This window comes from Anomaloglossus baeobatrachus, chromosome 2 (genome assembly GCF_048569485.1).
Source record: "Anomaloglossus baeobatrachus isolate aAnoBae1 chromosome 2, aAnoBae1.hap1, whole genome shotgun sequence".
Lineage (NCBI taxonomy): Eukaryota > Metazoa > Chordata > Amphibia > Anura > Aromobatidae > Anomaloglossus > Anomaloglossus baeobatrachus.
The window spans coordinates 174,245,362-174,264,578 of record NC_134354.1 but is presented as its reverse complement, the minus strand read 5'-3'; the positions used below and the strand labels follow the sequence as shown (position 1 = coordinate 174,264,578).

General features: G+C 50.8%; 1 protein-coding gene across 1 annotated transcript; it reads left to right on the top strand.

Moving 5' to 3' along the window:
* Positions 1-379: 379 nt before the first annotated feature.
* LOC142288205 (claudin-24-like) lies at positions 380-1,517 on the top strand. Its single transcript, XM_075333495.1, has one exon. It carries the CDS (start codon positions 417-419, stop codon positions 1,008-1,010), a length of 594 nt encoding a protein of 197 aa, XP_075189610.1. The 5' UTR covers positions 380-416; the 3' UTR covers positions 1,011-1,517.
* The last annotated feature ends 17,700 nt before the right edge of the window (positions 1,518-19,217 follow it).

The following is a 19,217-nucleotide window of genomic DNA, read 5'->3' as shown; positions in this document are numbered from 1 at the left end:
ATTATTGTTTTAATCATTCTTTTGACTCAGAACCATACAGTTTTATAATGAAATCTACCATCTAGTACATGAACAAATAATCTTGAAAACTGTCTCAAGACTCCGATTGTTCCTTTCTTTATGAAACAAAGTACGAATACCATCTAATCTAGTCTTGTGATCTTTTTCAAAAGACTATAAGTCACTTACATTGGTCTTTTTTTCCATAATCTACGATAGCACTGAACTATAAATAGAATGAGTTTTTAGAAGAACAATAGTCTCTCACATGGAAAGTAAAATGCATTGATTTATTCAAAGCTGCCTACCGACTGGTATTTGACAGCTCGATCCTTGTAAGAAAGCTGTCTTTCACTTACAGCTCAATCTGAAGTATTTAAGAGACACAATCAAAAGTTAAGTCAGAAGAGGGTAAAATGGAGGAAGTACTCTGCCTTACTGAACTTGCAGGGCTTTTCCTGTCCCTCACTGGTTACGTCTGCTGTCTGGTGGCCTTATTCATTCCTCACTGGTTGACTTCTTCTTCAGGCCTTCTAATTAATGAAAATTACCGGCTTGGCTTGTGGCAAACATGTGTTGTTCAAGACGTGGGGTTTAGCGTTTGTCAAGAATATCAGACTCCACACCATCTACCAATCCAAGTCCAAATGGGTCGTGTGCTTGTATGTCTCTCTGTCTTAATTGGGGCTTTAGGATTTATGGCCTCAACACCTGCATTGACCTGTGTGAAGTGCCTTGACAACTCAGGACGACATATCAGAAAGATGCTGAACATACTTGGAGGACTTCTCTTTTCGGTGGCAGGTGCATTGACTTTCTACTCTGTGTCCTACTTTGCTTATGACACATTGATCAAATTTTGGGACCGCAGTATCCCTAAAGACATTCCACGCTGGGAGTTTGGGGATGCAATGTACGCTGGCTGGTGTGGTGGATTCTTTCTTTTATCTGGAGGATGTGTATTGATCTTCTCACAGTTCCAGGCCACTCGAGGAGCTGAAATAATATAGCCTTAAGTAATCTATTTCAGGAATTAAGTTTTTCTGTCAGTATTGTATTTCAATAGTTGTCTGTTTTATAGACCTTTTATGATTTTTGAGCTTCTCTGTTCTAATTATAGGATGTAAATAAGTGCAGCTTTGTCTGTACTATGTTATATAAACCATATAAAGTCAGATAGAATGTATCCAGAATTTACCGCATCTGTTTCATACTTTACAATAGAAGTGCTGAAAACAATACACGCTTTTGTGTAGTTCCTTTGCGCACATGTTTTCTCTATTAAAATGTCTGTGAGAAAGCAGAGGAATTTCCTACTCGGTAAAAGATACACAGAGGCATTCACACTAGTCTCAGAATGTCATATGCAATGCGATTCGCATTATTCACCATCAATAGTTATTTTTTTACTTCTGTTGTTAATAGACTATTAACATATCATATGGAACATTTTGCACCTTGTTTTCATAAATAGTTGAAAATCTATTGTCAATTGACTCAATAATTGACAATATGATTAACCTTTCACTGACTGGCACATTTTATCATGTTTGGTATAATAAGTTTCATGCTACTAAATAGCTATGATATGATACTAATATGTTGTTAATTATATTTCCCTAAAATATTACAGCTACTGTGCCCCTCTAAGATTGCATAATGTTGCATGTGTACATGATATGTCATGACAACATAAAATTACCTGGATGTCAGCCTAAGTTGGTTGTTCATACTTGGAAAACTTCTTTTCAAAAAGATGTGTGCTTTTACTTTGATCTCATCCTGGGTTAGGTGCACCAATATGATTAAAGAGGACTAGTGATGAGTAGTGACGGGTGAATAGTAATTATATAATTATAATTATATATATTTTTTCGTTTTATAAGACGCATCGGATTATAAGACGCACCCCAAATTCAGAGTAAGAAAAGATGGAAAAAAATGGGGTCCGTCTTGTAATCCGATGGTGTCTTACCGCAGGGGGCAGTAGCGGTGGTAGAGGAAGCTGTGCCAGGGCAGCGGCGGAGGCTGGGGCTGCGGCGGAGGCGGTGGTGGCGGCTAAGGCTGTGGCGGAGGTTGGGGCTCCGGTGGAAGCTGGGGCTCCAGTGGAGACTGGGGCTGCAGTGAAGACTGGGGCTCGAGCTGCGGTGGAGGCCGTTGCTGCCATGCTAGGGCAGCTGTGCTTAGGCTCGAGCTGCAGCGGCTGCTGCTGCTGCGGTGGAGGCTGGGGTTCAGGCTGCAGTGGAGTCTGGTGCTGCTGTGCTGGGGCTCTGGCTGTGGCGGCCCCTGCTGCGGCGGCAACTGTAGACGGTGAGGGCTTCAAAGAAATGGCGCCCAGAGTCAGTGCAGATTGAGCTCTAGGCTCAATGGCAAGCCGAGATCCCATTTTCCTGAAGGCTGTTTGAGGGAGATCAATGGACCGGAGGCGGCGCTTGCGCAGATTAGAGCTTGAACCAAGAGCTTTAACTGCGCATGCGCCGACTCTGCGTGGTATTTGAAGTCCTCATCGCCTGACCCGCAGCGCCAGTAAAGCCGCCCAAGACCCCGCACAGTAGCTCCAGAACCAGCCGCCGGAGACGCCGCACAGCCGCTTTAGCAGCTGGAGATCCCGCACACCAGCTGCAGACACTGCACAGCCCCCCCAGCACCAGCCTTTGCAGACCCCGCACCAGCCCAGCCACCACAGCCCCTGCACAGCTGCCGGAGCATTCCCCCGATCCCTTGCGACCCCTCTCCACCACCCCAATAAAGTACATTAAGATTATAAGACGAACCCCTGACTTTCTTCCCAAATTCTTGGGAGGAAAAGTGTGTCTTATAATCTGAAAAACACAGTAATTGTGTTTGGATAATGCTTACCATATACCAGGTACTATTCCAGTATTCATCATGACAAGAAAAATGCTCAGGTTCCCCAATGACTTGCATTAGGATCTTTATTCATCACAAATACCCGAATAGAATCCAAAAAAATTCCAGGGCCCCAAGAAGCTCCTCTCTGTTTATTTTATTTGTCCCAGTATACAAAAGCAAAAAGTGCAAAAAACAAAGTTTCGGCCGACAAAGGGCTTTTTTTCAAGCCATAAAAATTACATACACACATAAAATGGCTTGAAAAAGGCCCTTTATCAACCGAAACGTTGTTTTTTCACTTTTTCCTTTTGTATGCAGGGACAAGTAAAGATTTATAAACGGAGAGGCACTTCTCGGTGCCTTGGAATTTTTAGATCCTCTACAAAGGTGCAGCTGGTGGAGAGCTGCACCAAGCAGCACGAGTGGTGGAGTGGTGCATGGGATACTGTTGATTCAAACAAATACCGGAATAATACTTTGGGATTTGTTATGAATAACCCGAACATGAACACAATTCGCCAATTATTAGTGACTAGAAGGTGGCCCGATTCTACGCATCGGGTATTCTAGAATTTACGTATTGTGTAGTTCATGTATGATTTTTGTTATATATATATATATATATATATATATATATAGATGTTGATGTGTGTAGTTACCAAGTGTTTGTGTAGGGCGCTGTACATGTTCTGAGTGTCGCGGGGGGTGAGAGCGGTGTTGTATGTGTGTTGCGTGTGTTGCGTTGTTTGTGGAGCGCTGTGTGTCTGTAGCGTTGTGTGTGTGTGTGTGTTGTGCGGTTTGTGTGGGTGTGGTGTGTTTTGGGGGGAGGTATGTTTTGAGCAATGTGTGTGTTGTGCAGTATGTGCGTATATTTGTGTGTGCAGCGTTGTCTGTGTGTGTGGGTGTCTGTGTAGGGCGTTGTTTGTGATTCCTAGTGTGTGTGTGTTGTGCAGTGCGCGTGTGTGTGTGTGTTGGGGGGAGGTGTGCACCTCCCATCGTGCTCCATCCCCCATGCTGCGCACCCCCCATCGTGCTGCATCCCCCATGCTGCGCACTCCCAAACGTGCTCCATCCGCCATGCTGCGCACTCCCAAACGTGGTCCATCCGCCATGCTGCGCACTCCCAAACGTGCTCCATCCGCCATACTGCGCACTCCCCATCGTGCTGCATCCCCCATGCTGCGCACTCCCAAACGTGCTCCATCCGCCATGCTGCGCACTCCCCATCGTGCTCTATCCGCCATGCTGCACACTCCCAAACGTGCTCCATCCGCCATGCTGCGCACTCCCAAATGTGCTCCATCCGCCATGCTGCGCACCCCCTATCATGCTCCAACCGCCATGCTGCGCACTCCCAAACGTGCTCCACCCGCCATGCTGCGCACTCCCAAACGTGCTCCATCCGCCATGCTGCGCACTCCCAAACGTGGTCCATCCGCCATGCTGCGCACTCCCAAACGTGGTCCATCCGCCATGCTGCGCACTCCCAAACGTAGTCCATCCGCCATGCTGCGCACTCCCAAACGTGCTCCATCCGCCATGCTGCGCACTCCCAAACGTGCTCCATCCGCCATGCTGCGCACTCCCCATCGTGCTCCATCCGCCATACTGCGCACTCCCCATCGTGCACCATCCGGCATGCTGCGCACTCCCAAACGTGCTCCATCCGCCATGCTGCGCACTCCCAAACGTGCTCCATCCGCCATGCTGCGCACTCCCAAACGTGCTCCATCCGCCATGCTGCACACTCCCAAACGTGCTCCATCCGCCATGCTGCGCACTCCCAAACGTGGTCCATCCGCCATGCTGCGCACTCCCAAACGTGCTCCATCCGCCATGCTGCGCACTCCCAAACGTGCTCCATCAGCCATACTGCGCACTCCCAAATGTGCTCCATCCGCCATACTGCGCACTCCCCATCGTGCACCATCCGGCATGCTGCGCACTCCCAAACGTGCTCCATCCGTCATGCTGCGCACTCCCAAACGTGCTCCATCCGTCATGCTGCGCACTCCCAAACGTGCTCCATCCGCCATGCTGCGCACCCCCCATCATGCTCCATCCGCTTGGGAGTGCGCAGCATGCCGGATGGTGCACGATGGGGAGTGCGCAGTATGGCGGATGGAGCACGTTTGGGAGTGCGCAGTATGGCGGATGGAGCACGTTTGGGAGTGCGCAGCATGGCGGATGGACCACGTTTGGGAGTGCGCAGCATGGCGGATGGACCACGTTTGGGAGTGCGCAGCATGGGGGATGCAGCACGATGGGGAGTCCGCAGTATGGCGGATGGAGCACGTTTGCTCAGCCTCTCTCCTTCCAGCCTCCCTCAGCATCAGCCTCCCCCTCCCAGCCTTCCCCAAGATTAGCCTCTCTGCTCCCAGCCTCCTCCAGCACGCCGTGCTCCTCTGCCGACACTCACCCACACCCGATCGCATCCACTCACCCACACAACCGATCGCATCCACTCACCCACACAACCGATCGCATCCACTCACCCACACAACCGATCGCATCCACTCACCCACACAACCGATCGCATCCACTCACACACACAACCGATCGCATCCACTCACACACACAACCGATCGCATACACTCACACACACCCGATCGCATACACTCACACACACAGACACTGACGATATTGCACATACGCGCTGATACTCACAACATCCGGGGATGTCACATGCTTCTGGCCATGTGATCCTCCGTCAGGTCCTGGAAGCTCACAGCACAATATCGCCGCCGAGAAGCAAGCGATATCCCAGGATGTTGTGAGTATTTGGATGCGATGTGATGTGTGTGTGTGAGTGAGTGTGATCTGATTTGTGTGTGTGTGTGTGCTGTTATGTTATGTATGTTCCGCAGCTGCAGGACCTTGATGTGTGGATGCGATGTGATGTGTGTGTGAGGTGTGTGTGTGAGAGTGAGTGTGAGCCGGTGTACACTGGTAACTATGATACACATCGGGTAACTAAGGGACCTTAGTTACCCGATGTGTATAATGGTTACCAGCTTTCACGGCCTCCGTTAAGATCCCAGCATCGCAAGGTTATGTCTGGCGCTGCCGGGATCCTGACGGAGCCGGTGTAGAAGCAAGCGATATCCCAGCATGTTGTGATGTGTGGATGTGATGTGTGAGGTGTGTGTGAGAGTGAGTGTGATCTGATGTGTGTGTACTCACCTGGAAATCGGAGCCCCGTGTCAGTTGGGCCACAGCGAGCGTGCATTGCGTGAGGGGGGCGGGGCCTGCAGAGAGCCGGGGCGAGAGGCCAATCCGTGTGGGGGGGCGGGGCCATGGCGAGCCCAGCGGCCAATCAGCTTTGTGTCACCGTAAGGACACAATTTCGGAGCATGACAGACAGACAGACAGACAGACAGACAGAATAAGGCAATTATATATATAGATGAGCGACTGTGCTCGCCACTGCTTGTTACCCGATCGAGTATTGGGGTTCTCAGGTTTGACTCTAGTTACGAGTATAATGGAAGTCATTGGGAAACTCCAGCAGTTTTAGGGCTCATGCGCACGTAACTGCAGAATATTCTGCAGCGATTTGACAGCACATGTGCGCTTCAAATCGTTGCAGAAAGACTGCATAATGAATGCAGTTTTATTTCTATACTGTAGACAGAGTGGGGGCTGCATCCAGAATGCAGAAATATTGACATGCTGCTTTTATGAACGCACGGATTTGGGTCAAAATTTTAGCACCCAAATCGCTGCGTTCATAAAAGCATTGTGCGCACATCTCATGCACAATCTACATAGATTGTGCAGGGGACGCAGGACGCATAAAATAAATGAAATAAAATGTGTTTGTGTTTTCTAATTCCACTTCTCTGTTGCAGAGATATTAGCAGTAAAAGTATTTAGTAGCAAATTAGTTAATTTTCATTAAGACAAGTGGGTGTTATCAGAAGGTTTTCACTAGGAGTGTGTACTTCATCCCCCTGTGTCGTGTTGACCAAGCAAAAACATGCAGCAACATTCAAGGGAAAGAAGAACACGCCCCCATTATAAGCATAGAGTAGAATACTCTTGTGTGAGATGTAATGTCAGACAGACTGATCTCACTGCAGAAATCCACACAGCACCAATTACTGTGTGTACAATGGACATAGGTGATTACTAACATTTCAGAGCTCCTGTGTAGAGAGCAGCAGTACAGCAGAGTTAAGCTGTGTCACATCACAAACTCTTCTATCAGCGCTCTTCATCTCATAGTACTGTTACCTCTGCAGTGCTGCCCCTTACCACAAACTGTCTGGAAATGAGACAACTGTATCAGTAATCACAGTTATGTATGTGTACTCACAAAATCTTGTCAACTTGTAATTAATCTGCAGTGAGGTCAGGCTAATTGTGCATAACAGACAAGACACTTTTGTCTCATCTCTGGACAGACAGTGGGTGAGGAAGGTTGTGCAGCTGAGCTGGAAGTGCTAGAAGAGGAGAAATGATACAAGGGTTTGTAATGAGATATACCTTAACTTGTCACGCTTCCCGGTCCCCGTGCCCCGCTCTCTGGTCCCCGTGGTCCGCCTCCTGGTTCCCGGCGGCGTTCCCTGCTCACCCACCCCGGTCCCGGCCTCTTCTTCCTCATCTGCGCCCCCATGTGTCCTGCTTCCCGCTCCCGGTGCCCCTCTGCGACATGGGACACGCACCCGGGCACTCCTGCTTCCTCTGCACCGCTCCCTGGACAGGCTTCTGGCACACGGGCCTCGCGCATGCGCATTAGGGCGCGCGCGCGGTCATTGACCCTCTCTTAAAGGGCCAGCACCTACAAACAGGAAATTGCATAGACAGGTACAGGGTATATTAGGATTCTCTTTCCTGGTGGGTGGGGCCTGTTCTACGTGTTTAGTAAGCTAGGAGTTCAGGTCCCCATATTGCTGTGTCCAGTATTAACCCCTGTCTGTCTCGCAGAGCCTGTCCTGCCACGCCAGCCGGTCCTGACCACGTCTGTTCCTGTCCTACTGACGGTGACTTCGGCGGAACTTCCACCACCTCTGCAGCTCCGCCAGTCTCCAGTCCCTGGCTCCGTTTGGTGACCCGTCCCCTCGCTCAGCAGGTTACGGATTCCGTCTGACCCTTCAACCCAGCCTCGGACCCTGAGCCTCGTCACCCGGACTGCCTTCTGGAACTCCGTGTTCTCAGCGACAGCTACTTTCCCGCTTCCTACGGACTGTCTTGCTACCAGTAGTGCTTCGGCTGCCGTGCATCAAGACCCTCTGGCGGGGTGACCGGCCTGGCTGCCTCACCAAGGGAACCCGGTGTACGGTCCAGTGTATCCACCACCCAGACGTAACAGCTAGAACAGGCCATGGATCCCACCGAAGCACTAGCGGCCCAGCTGGGCAACTTGCAGCAGGAACTCGGACGACAGCGCGAGACCCTGTCCCACATGCTGGCCTTCATGTCCTCGGTGGATACCCGCCTGAACACGCTGCAAGCAACAGCCACGTCCCTGGCATCTCAGGCTTCTACAGCACAGTCCATGGCCGCTGTTCCCGTGGCGGCTTCCTCGGAATCTTCTAAACTCCGCTTGGCCTCTCCACCCCGATATGCCGGAGATCCTAAGACCTGCAGAGGATTCTTGAATCAGTGCTCCCTCCACTTTAAGCTGCTTCCGCACCTGTTTGCCTCCGACCAAGCCAAGGTGCCGTTTGTGATGTCCCATCTGGAGGGAGAAGCACTGGCCTGGATGAACCCTTTATGGGAGAAGGAGGATCCGGTAACCACCAACATCCAGGAATTCCTGCAGGCTTTTCGTATTACCTTTGACGAGCCCGGACGCGCCTCCGCTTCCGCCTCATTGCTCCTCAGGCTACGTCAGGGGACTTTGACGGTGGGCCAATATGCTATCCGCTTCCGCACCTTGGCCTCAGAATTGGGGTGGAACAATGAGGCCCTAACCGCCGCCTTCTGGGAGGGACTCTCGGGCCGTATTAAAGATGAGCTGGCTGGTCGTGACGTGCCTTCCACCCTGGATGCCTTGATCGCTCTAGCGACCCGAGTGGATCTTCGCTTCCAGGAATGATCCAAAGAGGTGTCCCGCGAGAGGTGTCCGATACGGCACTCCTCCCCACCACTGAAGCCCATCACTCCCCAGTCGGCGTCACCTGGCGCTTCTACCTACAAGCCCATGCAGATTGACCGCCTGAGGCAGTCTGAGCAACGCAGAGCAGACCGACTAGCAAAGGGTCTCTGCTTCTACTGCGGAGATGGCACACACCTGCTACGTTCATGTCCCGAGAAGCCGGGAAACTCCAAAGCCTAGGCTTGGTAGGAGAGGCCACCCTAGGTGCTGGGACTCTCTCAGACTCTGTCACATGGACTGTTCAAGTGACAACAGAAGAGACCCGGTTCACGGCAGAGGCATATCTCGATTCCGGAGCAGCAGGCAACTTCATCCAGCAGGCCACGGTGGATAAGTACCAGGTGCCTGTCCTCCCACTAGAGAAACCGCTGGTGATCGCCTCTGTAGATGGGAGACCCCTCTCTGACACCGTCTCGATGACCACCAAGCCTGTGGAATTACGGATCGGTGCCCTGCACACTGAAAATATTACCTTCTACGTCCTCCCACGCATGTCTCATCAGATCCTTCTGGGACTCCCATGGTTACGGGCACATGAACCGTCGGTCAGCTGGAGTACAGGTGAAATTACCCGATGGGGCTCCTCATGTCACGAGAGATGCCTGAAATCCATACAGCCCATCTGACGTCCTCCGGTTCTAGAGTCTCTACCAGGACTGCCTTCTGCTTACTGGTCCTTCACGGACGTGTTTGATAAAAAGGAGTCAGAGGTACTACCCCCTCATCGTCCCTACGACTGTGCCATCGACTTACTGCCGGGAACTGCGCCTCCTAGAGGTAGGATATACCCCTTGTCCCCTGCTGAAACACGGGCCATGTCTGCCTATATCACCGAGAGCCTGGCAAAGGGGTTCATTCGGCGGTCCTCGTCCCCTGCCGGAGCATGGTTTTTCTTTGTCAAGAAGAAGAAAGGTGATCTGCGCCCTTGCATTGACTACCGAGGATTAAACCAGATCACCGTAAAAAACAAATACCCTCTGCCACTCATCCCTGAACTCTTCGATCGGCTCCGAGGAGCTCGTGTATTCACCAAGTTGGACCTCCGTGGGGCCTATAACCTGGTTCGCATTCGCTCTGGAGACGAATGGAAGACTGCATTCAACACTCGTGATGGGCACTACGAGTATTGTGTCATGCCCTTTGGTCTGTGTAATGCTCCGGCAGTCTTCCAAGAATTGGTGAACGACGTGTTCAGAGACCTCCTCTATGTCTGTGTCGTGGTGTATCTGGACGACATCCTGGTCTTCTCTCCGGACCTACAGACCCACAGAGAGAACGTGCAGCTAGTACTCCAAAGGCTTAGAGAGAACCGTCTGTACGCCAAGTACGAGAAGTGCGTCTTTGAAAAGTCGTCTCTTCCCTTCCTGGGTTATGTAATCTCGGACACTGGCCTGCAGATGGACCCAGAGAAAGTGTCTTCCATCCTCAACTGGCCTCCTCCTTCCGGACTGAAGGCCATCCAACGCTTTCTCGGCTTTGCAAACTATTATCGTCAATGCATCCCGCACTTCTCTGCCCTGACTGCGCCTCTCTCTGCCTTGACTAAGAAGGGAGCTAATCCTAAGGACTGGCCACCGGCGGCCGATGCCGCGTTCTGCTCTTTGAAACAGGCGTTTGCTTCTTCCCCGGTTCTCCATCGCCCTGAATTGAACCGACAGTTCACCTTGGAGGTGGATGCCTCCTCCTCAGGGGCCGGGGCAGTGTTGATGCAGAGATCCTCCACCGGGTAGATGGTCACGTGCGGATCCTTCTCCAAGAGCTTCTCGGCACCCGAACGCAACTACACCATCGGTGATCGGGAGTTACGGGCCGTCAAGCTGGCCTTGGAGGAATGGCGCTACCTCTTGGAGGGAGCAGTATACCCCGTGATCATCTACACAGACCACAAAAATCTGGAGTACCTACGGTCAGCCCAAAGACTGAACCCGCGACAAGCCCGCTGGTCCTTGTTTTTTGCTCGATTTGATTTCAAACTCCATTTTCGGCCCGCGGATAAGAACGTGCGGGCAGACGCCTTGTCTAGGTCCTTCGTGCCCATGGAGCTGGAGGAGGAGACGTTCCAGCCCATCATCAGCCCCAGTAAAATTATTCCGGTGGCTCCTGTCGCTCTGACTCAGATACCCCCAGGGAAAACCTATGTCTCAGATACTGACAGACAGAGAGTCCTGCACTGGGGTCATGCCTCGAAGATCGCCGGCCATGCTGGTCAGAAGAAGACTTGGAGCATGATTGTCCGTCACTATTGGTGGCCGTCCCTCCGTAAAGACGTCGCAACCTTCGTCTCAGCCTGTCCATCCTGTGCCCGGAACAAGACACCCAAGCACCTACCATATGGACATCTTCTGCCCCTGCCCATTCCTTCCGTTCCGTGGCAACATATTGCAATGGACTTCATTACAGTCCTACCCTTGTCCTCTGGACACACGGTCATATGGGTTGTGGTGGACCGTTTTTCAAAGATGGCTCACTTCGTTCCCATGGCCGGGCTGCCCTCTGCCCAGGAGCTAGCTGACTCCTTCATACAACACATATTCCGATTGCATGGCTTTCCTGCACACATTGTGTCCAACAGAGGAACTCAGTTTACCTCGCGCTTCTGGAGGGCTCTCTGCAAACATCTGGGAGTATCTTGGACTTTTCTTCGGCCTACCACCCTCAGTCGAATGGCCAAGTGGAACGGGTCAATCAGATCCTGACTTCCTTCCTGCGACACTACGTCAACATCCATCACGACGATTGGTCCACGCTTCTTCCTTGGGCTGAAGTCTCCCACAACCAACACATCAGCGAGTCCACCTCCAGCTCTCCCTTCCAGGTCGTTTACGGACTTCAGCCTTCTGTCACGTTGCCAGTATCCTCGGCTTCCGATGTCCCCGCGGCAGATGCTCTGGTTCGGGACTTCTCAGCTATATGGAGCTCTGTCAAGACTTCCCTAGAGCGTGCTTCTTTGCGGATGAAGAGACATGCGGACAAAAGGCGCCTGGATTCCCCGTGTTTCTCTCCAGGTGATCTGGTCTGGCTTGCATCCAGATATGTCCGATTGAAGTTGCCATCGTACAAGTTGGGTCCTCGTTACATCGGGCCGTTTAAAGTCATCAGCAAGATTAATGCTGTCTCCTACAAGCTGCAGCTTCCGGCCACGATGCGGATACCCAACTCCTTCCATGTCTCCTTGCTCAAGCCTGTTGTCCTTGGTCCCTTCTCTGCTGGTGCCGGTACTGCTCCTCCTCCCATCGCTGACGATGACATCTATGCGGTAAGGGATATCGTGGCCATAAAGACCGTGCAAGGTCGGCAATACTTCCTGGTGGACTGGGCGGGTTATGGTCCCGAGGATAGGTCCTGGGAGCCCCGGGAGAATGTTGGCACCCCTCTGATTCGTGCCTTTCTGTCCCGGTTGCGGGGAGGGGGGCGTGGGGGAGGGGGTACTGTCACGCTTCCCGGTCCCTGTGCCCCGCTCTCCGGTCCCCGTGGTCCGCCTCCCAGTTCCCGGCGGCGTTCCCTGCTCACCACCCCGGTCCCGGCCTCTTCTTCCTCATCTGCGCCCCCCATGTGTCCTGCTTCCCGCTCCCGGCGCCCCTCTGCGACATGGGACACTCACCCGGGCACTCCTGCTACCTCTGCACCGCTCCCTGGACTGGCTTCTGGCACACGGGCCTCGCGCATGCGCATTAGGGCGCGCGCGCGGTCATTGACCCTCTCTTAAAGGGCCAGCACCTACAAACAGGAAATTGCATAGACAGGTACAGGGTATATTAGGATTCTCTTTCCTAGTGGGCGGGGCCTGTTCTACGTGTTTAGTAAGCTAGGAGTTCAGGTCCCCGTATTGCTGTGTCCAGTATTAACCCCTGTCTGTCTCGCAGAGCCTGTCCTGCCACGCCAGCCGGCCCTGACCACGTCTGTTCCAGTCCTACTGACGGTGACTTCGGCGGAACTTCCACCACCTCTGCAGCTCCGCCAGTCTCCAGTCCCTGGCTCCGTTTGGTGACCCGTCCCCTCGCTCAGCAGGTTCCGGATTCCGTCTGACCCTTCAACCCAGCCTTGCACCCTGAGCCTCGTCACCCGGACTGCCTTCTGGAACTCCGTGTTCTCAGCGACAGCTACTTTCCCGCTTCCTACGGACTGTCTTGCTACCAGTAGTGCTTCGGCTGCCGTGCTTCAAGACCCTCTGGCGGGGTGACCGGCCTGGCTGCCTCACCAAGGGAACCCGGTGTACGGTCCAGTGTTTCCACCACCCAGACGTAACATAACTCAACTGTGCAGCCCCTTCTCCCACATGGACTGCTAGGAAATAAAAGCTCAATAGGTTGTCTGTCATTACATGTCTCATATGAGAATAGCCAGTTCTAAGTAATTGTCTAGCAGTTTTTCTTCCTCTTAGGCCCCTTTCACACGTCAGTGATTCTGATACGTTTGTGCTTTTTTTAAACGTACCAGAATCACTGACATACGCAGACCCATTATAATGAATGGGTCTGCTCACACGTCAGTGATTTTTCACTGCACGTGTCTCCGTGCGGCGTACCCGCGTGTGCGTGTTTGCCGCACGGAGACATGTCAATTTTTTTCTGGCATCACTGATGTTCCACGGACCATGCAGTGGTGTGGTCCGTGAAACACGTGCCAGAAAAAAACGTGCTTTTAAAATAAAAAACATTTTAACTCACCCGGCGTCCAGCGATGTCCTCTGCAGCCCGTTCTGCCGGCTGCTTCTGAGCCGGCTTCTTATTCTCGCACATATTCATTATGCGCGACACAGCCGACCCGGAAGCAGCTGCTGCGAGGTCACCGCCGGCCGGATGCTGCACCGCGGGAGCGATCAGCACCATGGAGAGCGGGAGCGCGCACATTTGAGTAGTTTTCTAAGTGCAATCACGGGCCACGGAGAACGGAGCCCGGATTGCACTTAGACAACCCACGTGTGCCGTGAATCACGGCACACGCAGGGACATGTGCGTGTTTTACACGCCAGTGAAATACGTCACTGTTTTTCACTGACGTGTGAAACGGGCCTTAGGCCCGTTTCACATGTCAGTGAAAAACACTGACGTTTTTCATTGACGTGTAAAACACGCACATGTCCCTCCGTGTGCCGTGAATTACGGCACACGTGGGTTGTCTAAGTGCAATCCGGGCTCCGTTCTCCATGGCCCGTGATTGCACTTAGAGATGAACTCACCTGTGCCCGCTCCCGCTCTCCATGGTACTGAACGCTCCCGCGGTGCAGCATCCGGCCGGCGCTGACCCCCGCAGCAGCTGCTTCCGGGTCGGCTGTGTCGTGCATCATGAATATGCGCGACAATAATGAGCCGGCTCAGAAGTAGCAAGCTGCACGGGCTGCAGAGGACATCGCTGGAGCCGGGTGAGTAAAAATGATTTTTATTTTAAAAGCACGTTTTTGTCTGGCTCGTGTTTCACGGACCACACCACTGCGTGGTCCGTGGGACATCAGTGACGCCAGAAAAAAAAATGGACATGTCTCCGTGCGGCAATCACGCACACGCGGGTACGCCGCACGGAGACACGTGCAGTGAAAAATCACTGATCATGATTTCATTTTAAGGTCTGTCACTTTGTGCTGATGAAAATTCTTAAAGGGAATCTATCATGTTGAAAACTGTATATAATCGGCAGACAAGGTGTTATAGAGCAAAAGGAGCAGATCAGATTGATGTACATGTTTTGGGGCAAAAGTGATTGACAGTGCCTGCAAAAGTAACCATAGGTCACTTGTAAGATTGCCACTAGACCCATATGTACACAAACACCAGGTAGTTTGATCAATAAAATACAATTTTTATACTGATTTTTTTCCAACAAACCTATAAATCATTCTGCTCAGCTTCTTCTTCTCTATACCGGGCTGTCCATGGATCGGACTGGACGTATAACAGTGATCCGACAAAAGAAAAACAGGCTCCTATTAGAAATATAAACTAATCATCTTTATTCAGTATCAAAAATGACAATGGATACACAAATAAAATATAAATTGATGAGGGGATAAGATTATTGCTGAAAAAAACATCATCACACATGATCCATTTGGATGTGATTAAATTTTATTCTCATTGTCTACATAAACTAGAGAGATAAAAGTGTCCTGAGAACACATGAGAAAAAAGTAATGTCAATCAGATGTTCATTCTTATACTAAATAATTATCCTAAATAATGTCTTCAAAGACTAGATAAGGTGATTATGGTCCTGTGGTCACTATGATGCAGTATTGCAGTGTATATAGCATGCATAGTGCAGGTGTGTGTATATTTATCACGTGTGGTGGTAACAAAGATATGAATATTAAGGCTCTGGAATAAATATATAAAATATATAGAAAAAGTAAGTATTTTGTAAACCTACAATCAAGTTATACCCCATACATTTTAGAATGATACCATATGGTAATGGAAACACAATATGTACATCCTAAAGGTATATGCACTCAAGGAAAGTATATTATATGCCATAGGCAAGGTAATCAATCAAGCCCCTTGTGAACATCCTATAGCCAAACAGTATATGCATCTCATGGTATACACAAACAAGTAAATATCCTACAAACCATCACTCATTTAATACAAAAAGGGATGTATTTGTGCTCAAGCATCAATGATTAAATATAAACAACAATCTGAGTCCAATGTGGGCTCAGAAAATGGAAACACAAGAGATGGAGTAAAAAATTAGAATTTTTATTGAGATTCAATAATAATTAAGAATAATTAATAATAAAAATATAAAATGGCAGCAAAGCTGCCTACAATGACAAGGGGTATATACCACATTTATGCCCATTTGATTAGCACTATTGTTCCTCAACTCCAGTCCTCAAGGGACACTTAGTCCCGTTTCACACGTCAGTGAAAAACAGTGACGTTTTTCACTGGCGTGTAAAACACGTACATGTCCCTGTGTGTGCCGTGATTCACGGCACACGTGGGTTGTCTAAGTGCAATCCGGGCTCCGTTCTCCGTTCTTAGACACTTAGGCCCGTTTCACACGTCAGCGAAAAACAGTGACGTTTTTCACTGGCGTGTAAAACACGTACATGTCCCTGTGTGTGCCGTGATTCACGGCACACGTGGGTTGTCTAAGTGCAATCCGGGCTCCGTTCTCCGTTCTTAGACACTTAGGCCCGTTTCACACGTCAGCGAAAAACAGTGACGTTTTTCACTGGCGTGTAAAACAAGCACATGTCCCTGCGTGTGCCGTGATTCACTGCACACGTGGGTTGTCTAAGTGCAATCTGAGCTCCGTTCTCCGTGGCCCGTGATTGCACTTAGAAAACTACTCACCTGTGCGTGCTCCCGCTGTCCATGGTGCTGATCGCTCCCGCGGTGCAGCATCCAGCCGGCGGTGACCCCCGCAGCAGCTGCTTCCAGGTCGGCTGTGTCGCGCATAAAGAATATGCGCGACAGTAATGAGCCGGCTTACAAGCAGCAAGCTGCACGGGCTGGAGAGGACATCGCTGGACGCCGGGTGAGTAAAAATGATTTTTATTTTAAAAGCACGTTTTTTTCTGGCACGTGTTTCATGGACCACACCACTGCGTGGTCCGTGGAACATCAGTGATGCCAGAAAAAAATGGACATGTCTCTGTGCGGCAATCACGCACACGCGGGTACGCTGCACGGAGACACGTGCAGTGAAAAATCACTGACGTGTGAGCAGACCCATTCATTATAATGGGTCTGCGTATGTCAGTGATTCTGGTACGTTTAAAAAAAAGCACAAACGTACCAGAATCACTGACGTGTGAAAGGGGCCTCACACTGCATGTTTTCAGGATTTCCTTACTATTGCACAGGTGATGGAATTATTACCTGGGCAGGTGATTAAATAATCACTTGTGTGATACTAAGGAAATCCTAAAAAAATCCGCTGTTGGTGGGCCTTGAGGAGTTGGGGAACACTGCTCTATACCATCGGAATGTCCAATTTGAAGTCCCTTGAGGAAACCTGGAAATGAGGAAACATGTTGGGAGGCACGTAGGGTATTTATAGGGATCATTTATGAAGGTATAGATGTGGACTGCCCTTGTAAGTATGGGAATCTTTGGGGAACCAAGGCTATTATAGTTTATTAGGATGAAGATCATAAGGAATAAGGGGTACTTCTCACAAAGGGTAATCGCTAGCAAGATCGCTGCTGAGTCACAGGTTTTGTGATGTACCAGTGACCTCATCAGCAATCTCGTTGTGTGTGACACTAAGCAGTGACCTGGCCCCTGCTGTGAAATCACTGATCGTTACACACTGTTCTGGTTCATTTTTGCTTGTTGGTCTCCCGCTGTGCAGCACACATTGGCATGTTTGACGGCGGGAGACCAACGAGCACCGACTCTGTGTAAGCAGCGTACGCTGGTAACCAGGGTACATATCGGGTAACTAAGCAAAGCGCTTTGCTTAGTAACCCGATGTGTACCCTAGCTACGTATACAGGGAGCCAGCGTTGGCAGCCTATAAGCGGTGTACGCTGGTAACCAGGGAAAATAGCGGGTAACCAAGCAAAGCGCTTTGCTTAGTTACCCGATATTTACTCTGGTTACCAAGCGCAGCATCATTGCACGAGTCATTGGTGGCTGGTCATTGGGAAGATCTGACTGATTGACAGCTCACTAGCGACCCTGTAGCAACGTAGCAGCGATCCTGACCAGGTCGTATTGTGGTCGGAATCGCTGGTACATTGTTTAGTGAAACGGTACCTTAAGACCCTACTCTTTTATCGTGGACTACAGTAATTGGTGACACCATATCATGTTTTACTTCTTATTAGTGATGGGGAGCACTAAAATGCTTGGGTGCTCATTACTCAAGCTGAACAATTTTTATTGTTCGGGTGCTCATCTTGAGTAACAAGCATAATGGAAGTCAATGGGAAACTCGTTTCTGACAGATCCCTCCGGGAAGTCTAAGGGGTCCTGGAAATCACTGAAACGGTTGCAAACACTGTTGAAATGGAATGAGAACAGCATGTGCAAGATGCCTAGACACATCTCTGACTCCCAAGTCGCTGCTGAAAACAATGTTGTCAGAGTATTATGTGATGCCCTGGCCTATCAGGTCGTCCCAAGGTATAGTGCAACCTGCTTTTCTGCATCATATCCACCTCCTCCTTGGTTACGGGTCCCTGACCTTTGGTGTTGCTAAGAACAAGCTAATTAAAACCCTAGGAATACTCTGCCCCACACCCACCAGACACACCAGTGGACAGCCTGAAGGGAATATAGTTGGCCACTTGGTTAAGGGGAGGTAAGGAGTCAGTCAGTTGTGGAGTGACTCTCGAGAGGAGAGGTCACAGGGGAGTGTAGCATTGGAGGTGAAAGTGAGAGGTGATCAGGAGCTGGGCTCCTCAGTTACTAGGCGGCAGACGTTGGTCTGGGCCTGGTAGGAGCTGGACCCCGGTCGCAGGGGATCGTGACAAGGGGCACAGACTGTTGAGGAGGAAAGCCTTGTGCCATCACCGGGCAGGGGCCAGGGCACGACGGAGTACGTGGAGCCTACGCCAGGAAGTACCTTCAGGCGTCCTGGTAATTCACCCGACGAGGACGGAACCTTCAAGATCCGTTCTCCACCCGCTCCAAAATCGGGGTACTAGCGCAACGAGGGGGATAGCACTTTCCCACTCCATAGTCCAGAAAATCCCAAACGTGAACCCTGAGAGCAAGCTCACTTCGTTAGCCATACGGGTGAGCGGGTCCGATTTAGTTTTAAGCTAAAAGGGACCAACTACAGAAAAGAGGTGCCAAGGTCACAGGCTAACAAGCAACACCAACGGGCACAGGATCCAGGCGTGCTCCCTCCCTGCTGCAGCGGCATCAAGAACTTTGGTTTACCACGGTTGTCAGCGTCAGCGTTATTGGACTGAGTGAGTACGCAATTAACGCTTACCGGCCCGACGGCACCTCCCCGACCCCATCACCGAGTCCCGGGGCATTTCCACTACTTGTTGAGGGGTTAAACACCTGGCTGCCCACACCATCGCCACCGGATACTCCCAGCCGCAGCGGTGGTACTTCACCCTTACCACACACCACGGGTGGCATCACAAACTTTCCACACCATCCCCTGTACATAGCCACCCTTTATTTGAGTGGCCACACGACCCCCGGGTCCAGAGACCCCTCGAGCCACCGCGGATCCGGATCCGAGCAGCCCAGCTGCTGACGCGGGGGTGGCACAATTACACCCCTTTTTATTCTTTCCTATATAATGACATGTTTCTAAGGTAAATTTAACAAGTGAAACAATCTGCCTG